Consider the following 13,458-nt stretch of genomic DNA (forward strand, 5'->3'; position numbering starts at 1 on the left):
AAATTAAAACTTCGGTGGCATGTCGGTCAAACATATTAGTGCAGTAGTTCAGGGACAGCGGGCGAGTCTTTGAATATCTTTTTAGACCTGGTTATGACAGCTCCAACAAAGCTAGACCGCTCTCAGGAATAAAAATAGCAAACAGTGATATCACCCAGCATGCACCACAAAAACATCAAAGAAACATCTGAGCTAAAGCCGGACCTAGCCCAATGCCCACGCATCGCGGCAAGAGCGCTGTGATTTCAGGCCAGGTGACTGGGATATAGACTGTACCGCAAGACATCCGCGTACGGCGGCGCAGTCTGGCTCAAGGCAAAACTCGCCGGTCCAGGCAATGTAAACGCATCTCGCATCGCCTAATACTTCCAAGCGAAAATGTAGACTTTCATCTCATATGTATGCGTTGTTGCTTCTCCTGTGAATTCAGTAATAGGATGCAATAACTTTTGAAGGTTGTAGTAACGAAAAACTCATTTACAAACTATTAAAACAGACAAAATAAGCAGCAATGGATTCGGGAAATAGGCACGAGACGCGAGACATACATATTGCACACACAAGGCGAATAAAGTAATGAGGCTTCCAGTTCATTAACGAAATGCCTGATGGCCGACGTGAGTAAGAGCATTTCAAGCTTTGGACTTCTGTAAGGCAAGAGTTTAGACTGTAGATAGAACGCTCTTTTCAATCACCTGTCTGTCCTCGTAAGATGCTACAGTGTCATTCCGAAGCAGCACCTTATTATATCTAAACAATATACCTCATACTTTAAGGCTGTATATACTTTAAGGCTGTATATACTTTAAGGCTTATCGTTGTGCATTGCCAGAGACTAGCACTGAAATTATTATTGGCTAATACTGAGTGACGCTTTAGGTAATGATAACTGTCCAGAAATGGTTTTTGTGTGAATTTCCAGCTACAAAAAACGCGAGAATGTTTCGTTAAAAGCTTAAACTCAATGCCACCCATGCTGGTATGAATCTAACGTTTATTTTTAGCTCCACTGCATTGGCATGACCCGCACCAGAAAGGTCAGCCCAGTGTTTCCCATGGACGGCATCAACACCAGCCGGCTTCGGTAAAGCTCCTAAACGACCGGACCCAGCAAACAGGACCCCTATCCCCTGGTGACGACGGTCGGTATCGGTCCCACCACCCACGCGCGCCGCTAAAACACGTGCTGGCGGGCCATTTGCGGGATTTGGCGACGCCGGCGCGGCGGTGGCGGGCGGCGAGGAGGCGGGGCGCAGGATTTCGTCACGTTCCAAGTGGACCATGCTGCACGGCTCTGACGAGCGATGGGCGCCGCCAGAGATGAGATCAATACAGAACCGGTGGTGAGCGACCGGCGCGGCGGCCGTGCCACTAAACGACCGCTCACTAAACTTGGCTCGCGGAAAGGTCACTGGGCGGTCAAAATAAATCCCGATGGGCCCGATGCAAATGAAACCGTGCGTGCTGTACTAATCAGTCGGTATTCACTTTGAGGGCGAGCCGCGTTATGTGACTCATTAGCACGCAATGTCATTTGTTATTCAGGCGGCTGGGTCAAATTAGACACGCACACCAGCAGTAAATTATCATATAAATAGACGCATAGGCCTGACAGTGGTAAGCATGAAATTAGTGCGTGACAATAGTGTGCGAACTAATTAATTTTGAGACAGATTTTTAACAGCTTTGTCTATTTTTTCCGTTTTGTCACAGTATGACATTACGTAGGTATGACATGCCAATGCAGATAAGGTAGCAAAGGGTTATGAAAAGATGTGCAACTATTGGAATGAATCCATTTACCAATATCATTCATAGAAACAAATCTTAAGTTTCTGTTAGGTCGAAATAGTCCAGAAAATAGGCAGTTCAGATATCAGGCTAAATATTCTCTTGAAAAATCCTACTTGATGAGATTAATTAGACACAGAATCCTCCGGGCTGGATTACCAAAACATACTCAAACGTGAGCAGTTCTTCGTAAGTGAGGCTGACAAAGCCTTGCGTGCGCCTAAATCCTTTCAATCACACTACATAACCTAGGTCGCCGAAAGTTCCTAGCAAATACCGGCGATCCGTCCAGGCGTCGCTGGGTATAATTCCAGTAGAGCCGATCTATTCTCGTTGCGCTGATCCCCCTCATTAGCCGTGGCTACATGGCAGCCACACGCCAGTGCCACCAACCATCACTCGTCAACGGACGGAGCCATTTCCGTCCCGTCTCGGGAGCGAGTTCCCGAGAGCTCCCCCGGGCGGTGTCGCCACCCCGTTCGGCGGCGTCATCAGCGGCTCCGTCTCCGGCGGACGACGCCATCAGGCAGACGTCCGCCGTCATCAGGCAGATGTCCGTGGCGTCATCAGGCGCCTTGACTGCTCAGCGCTCACACCCCGGGGCGGCGGTGGTGGTTCGGTTGGCCCGGCGCGCGGTCCCCGTATATTCGGCCCAGCCCGGGTGATCCCCAGAGCGTCTCAGCGCGGCCCGCGGCTGTCGGGACCATCCCGAGCCGTTAGCTGGAGACCGCAGCCATCAGCGGACCAATCACGGCCTGTCTGGACCATCCGATCAGCCGTCAATGAAGGCCCCATGGAGCGAGGGGACGCGGCCACGGCATGTTACCCTTTGCTTATCGCAAGATGAGAGATGACTGTCGCAGTTCGCACTATTTGTCCCCCAAAAATCTACATGCTAAATAAATGTAACAAAACCACATGCAAAGAACATACAATATGCCGTCTGCCCTGCTCCCGTGTAAGTGAATTCGTCGTGGATTTTACATTATTTTCTCTAACGAATCAGGAATGAAAATATTCCATTCGTAAAATGAAAGTGCGGGCGCCGAAGCAATCCTTTCTAGTTACCAGAGCATGAGAACAGCCATGCAAGGGTGATCCATGCTCCTTGCACATAATCATATATGTTTGAAACAATGAAGAAATGGTATGCAGTGCTCTAGCGAGGAACATCTTGATATATGTAGTTAGGATTTCAAATGGCCTATTCCTCAATAATTAATTGGAAATGCAATAAAAAGCAAATATTATATTGTTTGGCAAATTTTCGAACAACAGTTTATCCTCAAGCCACATGTAACAATTGACAACGAAGTTTTATAACCGAAGTTTTATTATAAGTTTTTGAGTTATAAAACTTCGTTGTCAATTGTTACATGTGGCTTGAAAATTCACTGTTGTTCGAAAATTTGCCAAACAATATAAATTTACTTTTTATCGCATTTCCAATTAATTATCGAGGAAAAGGTCATTTGAAATCCTAACTACATATGTTTGAAACCATCTTAAACGACCTTGCAGTGTCTGCCTCGTTGAATTCCATGCACTTGCACTGACACTGAAATGCATATTAATCGAGGTCGTCGAAATGTAGGGCGATGTGCTGTCGCTGGGTCATTTTCAAACGCTTAGCGGTCACATTCAGCGCGAACCAGCATATTCTATTCTTCGATATCGACATTCCGTCGTGCATTATTCACGCTGGTATGCACCAAGGCGTCGGCAAAAAGAAATAATCAAAACGCTGTTCCTACGTCCAAAAATATAAATAATCAAAACACTTTTCCTCCGTCCCTTTAGTAACCAGTACCACCAATATCCTTACAACTCCACCCCCTGTTCCTGTTGCGTGTCTGACGCCACCGTCCTCTATTCCGCCCGGAGGAGCGCCGCTCCATTATGGTCCACCCACCCCCGTGCCATCGCCAGGCCATCCGTCTGACCGTCCCCTTCGACACACCGATTGGCACCGGTGCCGGGCACGAGCGTCGTTTGCGACGGCTCCATCATCGGCGCCGACGCCGCCGGCACCTGGGTGGCGACTGCCGGTCCTCCCTGCTCGCGCGCTGAGAGACAGCGTGGTAGTCCAGTCGACAACGAATGAGATCGGTCCGGATCCGACGGACATGGTAAAACTGGGTTCGCTTCACTAGCTTTGGGTTCGCTGGAAAGTGTATGAAGTCGCTAGGGAAAATTAGATTCGATTGACGAAAAGTGATTGGAAGAATATAAATGATGATTGAAAGAATGGAAAAGATGGAATGGCGGATGCAGTCCGATGTAAGAGCCCATTGTCAACGGAACTGATCGACATGAAGCAAGGCGACAGCGAAGAATCGAGCAGGAAAGAGGATCCTCACGACTGAAGGTCATGTCATGTCCAGTGTTGTACCCGGAAAACCAAACGTTGAACGCTGGACCAGAAGCCTATTCCACTTCACAGATTTGAAACCCTTCAAGACTTATCCAATAAGGCTCAGTTAGTTTCGAAAATATTCGAACTGCCATGTTGTGAAGCACTTCAATAACCGACTCCAGAAACAAATGGAACGGTTAGCGAATAACTGAAACAAGGTATACACCACAATCAAAGAACATAAAAAACTATCCGTGAAGCGCACAGAAGGAGCATTGACGTCAACCATTGACGAATGATAGGGATCCTTTCACTCCAAGTGCTACTATGCCGCCTCACGTTTCTTCTCCGAATATTCTCCGGATATAGCAAGGACAGGCAAGAATACCTCATACTCATCACAAGCTGACGACATGTAAGCAAATACAACATAATACACTTCAAACGAAAGTAACATAATCCATATACGGTCACTGCAGCCATTGGCTAGCCCTCCCACAGCGTTCGCCTCATGCAGCCGTAGTGACCCGCTCCACTCACCTATGAGGGCGTTCAGTCCTGTGATCCATATGTTGGCCTCGTCCGGACAGGGAGCCACGAGATCCAGGACTCGAACTCCTCGCCGTATATGATTGAGAAGGCACATTCCTCGCAATAGGCGCCGCTGAACTCCTTGTTGCGAAAGATGGGGGTGTTCTTTCCGGTCCGAATCTCCTTGATGGAGTCGATGGGCACTGGAACAGACGGGGAGCGGCGTTACACCTCATCACACAGAGCCGGTCTGCCTGGATGGAGACGGCGGAGGGCGATCGGTATACAGACCGGACAGCAGTCGGTCGGGCAGGAGTATTGGCTGATCGGTCACAGGGTGGTAACAGTCTGACAGCAGTTTGTAGGGAATCGCTTGGTTTCAGTCTGAAGGGGGCCATGGGACCGTTTCGTATCAGTCCGACCGTGGCCAGTCAATCGTTCGGTGCCTACCAGTGGTCTTACAAAATTCATGAATGCTGATGCATCAAAAAGATTTCTGCGCCTTTAAAAGCACCAAGAACGTGAAAGTTTGACGAATATCTTCTTATAGACCTACATTTATTTTCCTTAAAAAATCCAAAACTATCGGGGAAAATATTGATTTAGAGTTTCCAACAAACAGAAAACAAGTCAAAGTATGTTCGCCTGCACTGGTGTCGAGGAGACCGCGGTGGGCACAGCAGCCCGCCAGGTGGTGCCTTTCATTAGCGGCCACCATTTGCCGGCGCGGCGGCAGCCTCCGCACCGCGCCGCGGGTGACCCGGCCGGCGCCGCGGGCGATATACGATCTATGTGACCGCCGACCGGCCTATATGCCTTCTCGGCGGGGCCAATGCGATCCTTTGATAAGCATGTTCCGAGGCCCGATCAATGCCCCTGCCCCCTGCCCCCTCCCTCAGCAGTCAGTCAACATCGACCCGGGCCCGGCGCACGAAGTCATATCCGGAGAAAGAGAGGAGAGGACACCGGAGGGAGAAGCAGAGCTGGGAGAAGTGAGAGCGAAGAATAGACGGACGTCGAATAGAAGAGAGATGCAGAGAGATGAAGCAGGTCCACTGAAAAAAGAGCAATGGAGAAAAGCAGGAACAGGGGTGGCTGAACACATAAAAATGCAAGACAGAATAGAATGAAAATGGAAAATACATTAACTTAACTATCTGGAAGGTGACATAGGAAAAAGACTTGTATCTTGAAACAATATATAGTCAGATTATTGGTAAACTTGCTCATTAAATGTAACATTAAGTTAAGATTAAAACAACAATATAATTAATTTTCACAACGATACGCATTTGCATGTGACAGGATACCGAGACTGCGGCACGTCTGTCGTCTGAAACATAATCAAAAGACGAGATCCTAACTTGCAGCCAATCTTATGCAATGATCTTGCAATCTAGACTCTTGCAAATCGACTACCACCGAATATGATAAATAATCATATCACATGTTTTGGAGCGCATGACGCAGGCTGGTTAGACCATGGTTTAGACCAGCAGGCTTCAGCTCAATACCAGATCACAGACTCTGACCGTCGTCTGCGACAGGCTGCCAACTGGTGAGAAGGCTGCCAACTCCTTGGCCGGCAGACCACGACTCTACGGCTTCGGACGTAGGTCCGCAGCCCCCCCCCCCTCCCCCTGTTCAGCGGCTTAACCGACTCACCTTGAGCTTTGTTGGACTTCTTCGAGGGCACCCACCGGACCGCTGTCAGGTCCTCTGTGACGCTGAAGAACCGGTGATACTGGCGCAGGTTTGGTCGGATCTTGATCAGCGTGCTGCCGACAATCATCCGCTGTAGACACTCTTGAACTGAGGGAGGCAGAGAAAGACAAGAGTGAGAAGAGAGACCAGATTCTACAGAGCTGCGAGAGGCACAGGGAAATGATAGGCAGTTCGGTTAGGGTCAGACACACTGACTTACGGGACGCACAGAGAAATGGCAGGAGTCAAAGAAGGACCAGACACTGCTGAAATGCGGGACAGACCGACACGGAACACCATTATACCTATGTGGCCGATAGGAAAAATGCTTTGAGCTGGTTACCATAATCATAGATGTGGATTCAGCAACGGAGAAAACAGTGGACAGAAAAAGAAATCGGCATTAAAAACAATGAAGGTACAGACAAAGAGGGGAGATGGACAGAGAGGGACAGGGAGCGATAAAAGGAGAGCGGGAGGGAGAAGGAGAGAGACGAGAGCAGCCACCTACCGGAGATGAGAAGCACGGGAACGGAAACTACAAAAGGGCGCGATAAGAGCGCACGACAGATAGAAAGAGAGGGGAGAGGGAGAGAGAGAGAGAGAGAGAGAGGAGAGAGAGAGGAGAGGAGAGAGAGAGAGGGAGAGAGAGAGGGGAGGAGAGAGAGGGGAGGGAGAGAGAAAAGGAGGAGAGAGGAGGAGAGGGAGAGGAAGAGAGAGAGGAAGAGGAGAAGAGGACAGGAAAAGGAGGAGAGAGAGGAGAGAGGGAAGAGGAAATAGAGCGGAGAGAGAGAGAAGAGAGAGGAGAGATGAGAGGAGGAAGAGAGAGGAGAGGAGAGGGGAGGGAGGAGAGAGAGAGGAGAGGAAGAGGAGGGAAGGGAGGAGAGAGAGAAGGAGAGAGGAGAGAGAGGAGGAGAGAGAGAGAGGGGAGAGGAGAGAAAGAGAAAGAGAACAGGAAAAGGAAAGAGAGTGAGACAGAAAGCTAAATATGTAGAGAGAGAACGAGAGAGAGAGAGAGAGAGAGAGAGAGAGAGAGAGAGAGAGAGAGAGAGAGAGAGAGAGAGAGAGAGAGAGAGAGAGAGAGGAAGAGGAAGAAAAGAGGAAGAAGCAAGGCAAAGCAAAATGCAACAGAATCAAAAGAGCATGTCATGTTAATCGGATGCTGAGAATGAGAAACGAGTCCAATAAAAAGAGAACACTGAGCTGATGAGAGTATATTTAGACGAATAACAACTTTTTGAAACGATTAAGTCTTCGGGAATTGTTGTTTAGGAATGTTCATTGTCAGCATACCAAACTGGCACTGAGTAGATGGCAAATAACACGGAAAGAGCTGATGGTGTCAATTATGCCATCTGTGTTCTGGTCGAGTTCGATGGCCTCACAGATCTGAATTACGCTGGATGTTACACAAATGGCACAAGTCAAAGTACAATCGGGAGTACATTTGGAGGCATCAACTCAGTATAATATATTCACTCTTGGCAGACTGAGGTACGTGTCACCCAAATAGACCACAAATGCGTCATAAAGATCAAACAAGTGCAACCTCACCACCAGTGGTCACTTTAACAAAGCGCCCTGCTCATTTCAAATATATGAGCCGACCATTCTGTCGTGGCGGGGACATGATAAAGGGCTCTGAGCCGCCTCTAACTTTGCTGACACGGTCGGCCAAAATGTCCCAGCGTCCAGCAAAAGTGGTCCAGTGCCGCCGCTATCTCCCAAGACAAGTACCGGCTATTATACCTGCCTAATATGCATGATGCCGAAACAAGAATGACTTCTAGAGTGAATGCAAATGTATGCGGCATGAATAATGTACGTGGCTTGTTTAGAATCTCGGACAGAGCGACACCGCGATGTCACCACGTGCCGCCGCTTATCAGCTACAAATGACCGGCACCGCCCCATGGAGTGATCATACTTTGCACACGTGGGCTCAACAAACACACGTGCATATCGAGTCGCGGGCTCCAGAACTAGATTCGTCTAAAGCACTCCAACACAAACCGGGTTTCAACACTAGATTCGTCAGTTTTCTATTGGTTTGTAAAGAGAATGATAATAAGAATGTTTCTAAATTTAGATGTTAGCTCAAGACAAATAAAAAGAAAGAAGTTGAGATTAAACAAAACAAAAACATCGGGAACTTATAAAACGTTTAACAGCTCTTATTCAATAGCCCTTGATGTAGATATCAATGTGAATCTTTAATTCAATGGGTGCAGTCGTACGAGTAAGGGAGCTGGGAGGGGCAGCTATTCAGCAAAGCGTGATGCACTGTATAGGCACTCGAAGTAGCGTATGACGTGAAGTAGGCACACATTGCTACATTGCGCTCCTTTTCTAAAACCACATGCTCTGGCTCTCCGGCGTATGTGTTGGATAATACGGTGCCAAAAGAGTTAACCCTCGCCGGCCGAGAGAGGGAGGGGCGGCGGGTGCCGCCCCCCCCCCCATAGGTTTTTTTTTTCGCAATAGCTCCGAACAGCTGGCGATAGAGAGCTGAAACTTGGCATACCTGACCTTTGATTCAAGCCGGATCTTTTGACACTAACCGCATTTTCGGGTCAGATCAGGTCACTGACCTATGACGTCATAAGTGAACCTTTGCACGGTCTTCAGATATCGCAACTTCGCAACGCCCTCACTGCCAGAGGAGCTTTCACAGGGAAATCAAACTTGCAGGATCTAGTATTCATTACGGGTCTCACTTGCATATCTCGGATTTTTCCTTAAGGTCATATGAGGTCAGGTCATTTTCGTGACCTCACCATTATACATAGTTCAATGGGGAAAAATGAAAACTGCTATTCTGGCGCCGGGAACGATCTCCAACTATCTTAAGCACACAGAATCGTGATTTGATGCACTCCTTGCAAGGTTAGATGCGTCACTTTTGCAATCTTGACCTTGCGTGACGTCATTTATGACGTCATCAAGGTCATATTAGTTTTTCGTCAATAACTCCCGATCCAATTGAGCTAGCGAGTCGGGAAAGCCACCAATGGACTCAGAAAGACCTGCCGATTCGAATGATATGCGACATGACCTATTTCGACCAGCTTCGTGACCTGGGGGCGCTGACCTGACCGTGACCTGAGGTCAACTGACTCAACACCCTAAGCTGACCTGACCCAAACAAAAAGTATATCATTCGACGCGCCTGAGCAAGGCGAACACGATGCTGTCAAAATCGGCGCTCTGCGGCCGTTTTTTGCGAAAATATTCACCAAAAACTGAACCCTACCTTGGGACACTTGACCTGACCTCAGAGGTCACCGGTTGACCTAGGACCTTAAAATTGGGTACCAATCTCTACGTCTCGTAACGGCACACACGCTCGTTTTTTTCCGCGACGCGCTAGCTCCACCAGGGGAGAAACGGCGAGGGGGTCGTACCCACCCCCCCCCCCCTCGGCCGGCGCGTGTGTAGAAAACCAATAGGTCCGGCGAGGCTTAAACTGTTGTTAAGTGTCGACTGTCATGTTCTGTTATCTACAAGCTTCAAAAGACACCTGACACGACGTGCTTAAGATATTTCTTCGGCCACCCTCGGTAGCCAACCTTTTTAATAAAATCGTGACGACGGTGTTCACCACAATAACACCCAAGTCACTAGGCAGCCTCACACGGCATCGACACATTCTCACATCTCTACCACATTCCTTCTCTCCCAGACGTGACCACCGCCGTGTCGTGGCAGGTCCGGCCACCAAACGTGACAAGGTGCCTCGTAATTCTATTAGACGCTCGTCCGTCTCCCATCGGCCGGCGGTCGGGTCAGATTGGGGTGTTGTCGCCGCCGCCGCGGCCGTCAGATGGTCCACACGGCTAGCCCGTCACGTCTCCAAGAGGCCATCGCGACACAAATTGCCAATAACGAGACACGCCCTGGCTCGCTGCCGGCCAGCGCTGATAGGCGCCCACAGTCGGCAGAGTTGATCGGCTGGATTGTCGCGCAATGGGGCGCAGAGCGGGTTATTTCACGTGTGAGAACATCAGAACGTTATTGACGATTCTAGAAAATACTGCAGAGCATTGGCAATGCGACAGACGCCAGACATTGGGACTTCTCAAAGACACGTATTTTACGCTATTACTTACTGTTTCAATTTCAAAGACCAGAAGATTTTGCTTGTTTTCAGTATTTCCCGTATGCATGATTTTGATGACATGTGAGCCATTGACATTTCATTTGCATATTCCTAAAAAACAGGCTGCACAGTGGACGGGAGGGGGCTGTGGCTGGCGTCCCCTTTCCGCAGTGTACCGGCAGTAGCGCGTGGTGCCGTGATTTGTCAGTTCACACATCTCATATATCTTTTCCACGAATGTTGTGACATAGACCTCTGTACACCTGTGTACAGAGGTCTATGGTTGTGAGAATTTCAGCATCATGTCACCAGGCCAAGTAACGCTGCTGCTGCGTTCCCCAAAGTTGGACGTGGACGTCTTCACTCCTGTTACATCATTTCCTAAAAAACGTGAGTGCTTCTCGAATAATCAATGGGCTTATCGCAAGCATCCGTAATCCCGCGACCTACCGGCGCATCGCAAGCATCTTCATTAATAAGAATCGATCCTGGCGGCTGCTGGTTCTTTTATTAACACAGCACGACCAAAAGCGATAGTGTAACGCGACCAAGGGCCCAGGGAGCAGCTGGTATTCATATTGCATACAGACGTTTTTGTGTTAGTTTCTTAAACCCCTTGAAGCGTGCAGCTCACATGCCTATAACGGTTCGATTGCGTTTGACCATGTCAGCTTCTCCGAAGAATTCCTGAAACCGTTTTCATTCTTTTTACCATTGTGAGCGTTCTGACTTTTGAGTGGCAGGAAAGCTGGTGACGAAGCGAAACCTTCCTCAAATGAACCATTCCTTCCACCTCATGCTCCATATCTCTTATCGCCATCATCAAGCCCCTCCTGCACGCGCAACAGATGGCTGTAGCCGCGCAAACAACGCCATCGAACTGCTCAAACGACCGTTCCACCCAGCTCTTTTCTGCGTCGATGAATCTCGGCCATCCGCGAGGGAACCTCACGGCTCCGAGCACTTTTCGTCGTCTTTCCCTCCCAGTGCTCGTGGCACAAACGGCGCCCAGCACCCTGCACACGTAGCTTTTCTCCGTACACAAACTTGTGACGGCGGTGACGCGTGCAAAAAACAGACCCTGCCGCTGCAAGTCAATGTGTCGACGGGAGACGGTTTGGACTGACGCACGGCCGAACTCGAGTGTGCTCTCGGCAGCTCGGTCCTTAGTCGTGGATGAGTCGAGTAAATATTGAACGATGCTGGGCGTTTTATTTTCGGAGGCAAGAGTCCCAAGTATTTACGCATTGAAAGCTGACACGATACGAATGCTGTCTGGACGACGAATTCGTGCCGTATTTACATGCCAGACAACTAAAGTTAACGTCGCTTCTATCAACGAGCGGCCACTTCAAACCACGCGGAATAGATCGCCGTGCTGACATCGCTGTTGCCATTGCATCCTTCAAGCACGGGAACTCGGCGTCGCCCTGAGCCTCTCAAGAGGTCTCGCGTCAACAAGTCACGTGCCCAAACGAGCGCTTTCGACGCGGATAAACTAAGAAAGCACGTGACAACTTTCACACGTTTGCCCACGAGGGGTCGTTGAAAGAAAGGAAGATCAAGTGCTCCAAAAGTTGGCAGCATTCTAGTCAGGTTGTAACGGTTTGAAGTGCCGGCGAGTGTTAAGCGGAATGAAGTTCCATGTATACCTAAAAGTTCGTTTATTTTATACCTACATAGATACAGGAGCTTAGAACAGCCAACCATTGCAGGCATCCATTGCTCTCAAGGGCTGTTTAAATTGATCATTGAGCTTATCGGTTCTCGAACAGAAACCATTACTAAGTACTTCAAACTAAGACAGCTAACACTGCAATAGTAAGATCCTGCGTCTGCGTTGCGGATCCCATTCTCCACCTCACCCAATCTCACTTTTTTAAAAGCTTTTTGGTGAGCCTCTCTATCTTTATACGTTGCTTAAGGAATGGCTCTTAGCAGCGGAGATGTAAGCCTATGACAAACTTTATGGCACAGCCTCGACCGAAGCAATAACCTAGCTCGCTGCCCGTGTCGGTAGGGGAGGTGGGGGGGGGGGGGGGGAGACGGGGTCACAGGGTCAAAGCGCACAGCTCGAGAGCGGCTGGCGACAGAGCGAGCCGACGACGGGAGCCAGTATGGCTGTTGGTAGTGGCCAACGGCAGACGACAGACGACGGCAGACGACGGTGGACGACAGTATCCGACGGTGGACGACTGTAGCCAACGGTAGCCGGCTGTTGCTGACATTATGGCCGACGGTAGACAACTGTATCCAACGGTAGACAAAAGTCAGTGGTCAGCAGCGGCCGACGGCAAGCGACAGTGGCCGGCGGCGGTTGTGGACGGAAGTCACCGACAGTAGCCAAAGGTGGCCGACGGAGAGCGACGGTTGACGACGTGGTCGACGATAGGCGACGGTGGCCCACCGTAGCCGACGGTTGCAGACGGTTGCCGACGACAGTCGAATGTCGATAGCTCCGTCAACGAAGTCACCGACGACGGCCGAGACGGAGGCAAAGGCGGAAGAAGAGGCGGACTAAGAAACCCAGAAACAAGGAGGGACAGACGAGTAAAGAACGAGAAGAGAGTGCACCGATTGAGAGCGCGCTGTGAGAAACCACAGCGCAGAGTATCGCCCCGCCCCCACCCCACCCACTCCTGTCTCCGCCACTGCCTCCTCCCCCTCCTCTTCCCCCCTGCCTCCTCCTCTCTCCGGTCGCCGTTTTCGTTGGTAGCGCCGCCGGTCGACGGCGAGCGGTAAGCGGTCGGCGCCGTGGCGGCGAGCGGGACGCACTACCGCGCCGGCATTGTCCCGGCCCAGCAGAAATGTTGCCAGCGCGTCGGCCGAACAAAAATAGAGCGCAGACGTCAGCGGCAGCGGGCAGGGGCAGCGGTCGCCCCCCCCCCCCCCGGCCCGACCCCTGGCCCTCGGCTGGTCAGGGTGACACGCGGGAGCGCCGCAGGGCACGACGAGGGGGGCAAGGGTGTCAAGGTTG

General features: G+C 50.2%; 1 protein-coding gene across 1 annotated transcript in view; it reads right to left on the minus strand.

Annotated features, from left to right (window-relative positions):
- LOC122368044 (inactive phospholipase C-like protein 1) overlaps window positions 1-13,458 on the minus strand; it is a 74,770-nt gene that overhangs the window by 48,843 nt on the left and 12,469 nt on the right. The window contains 3 exon segments of the mRNA XM_043341640.1: window positions 4,688-4,753; window positions 4,756-4,881; window positions 6,344-6,490. Coding sequence (XP_043197575.1) covers window positions 4,688-4,753; window positions 4,756-4,881; window positions 6,344-6,490 — 339 coding nt within the window.

Source organism: Amphibalanus amphitrite, unplaced genomic scaffold (genome assembly GCF_019059575.1).
Source record: "Amphibalanus amphitrite isolate SeventyFive unplaced genomic scaffold, NRLGWU_Aamphi_draft 000917F_arrow, whole genome shotgun sequence".
NCBI lineage: Eukaryota > Metazoa > Arthropoda > Thecostraca > Balanomorpha > Balanidae > Amphibalanus > Amphibalanus amphitrite.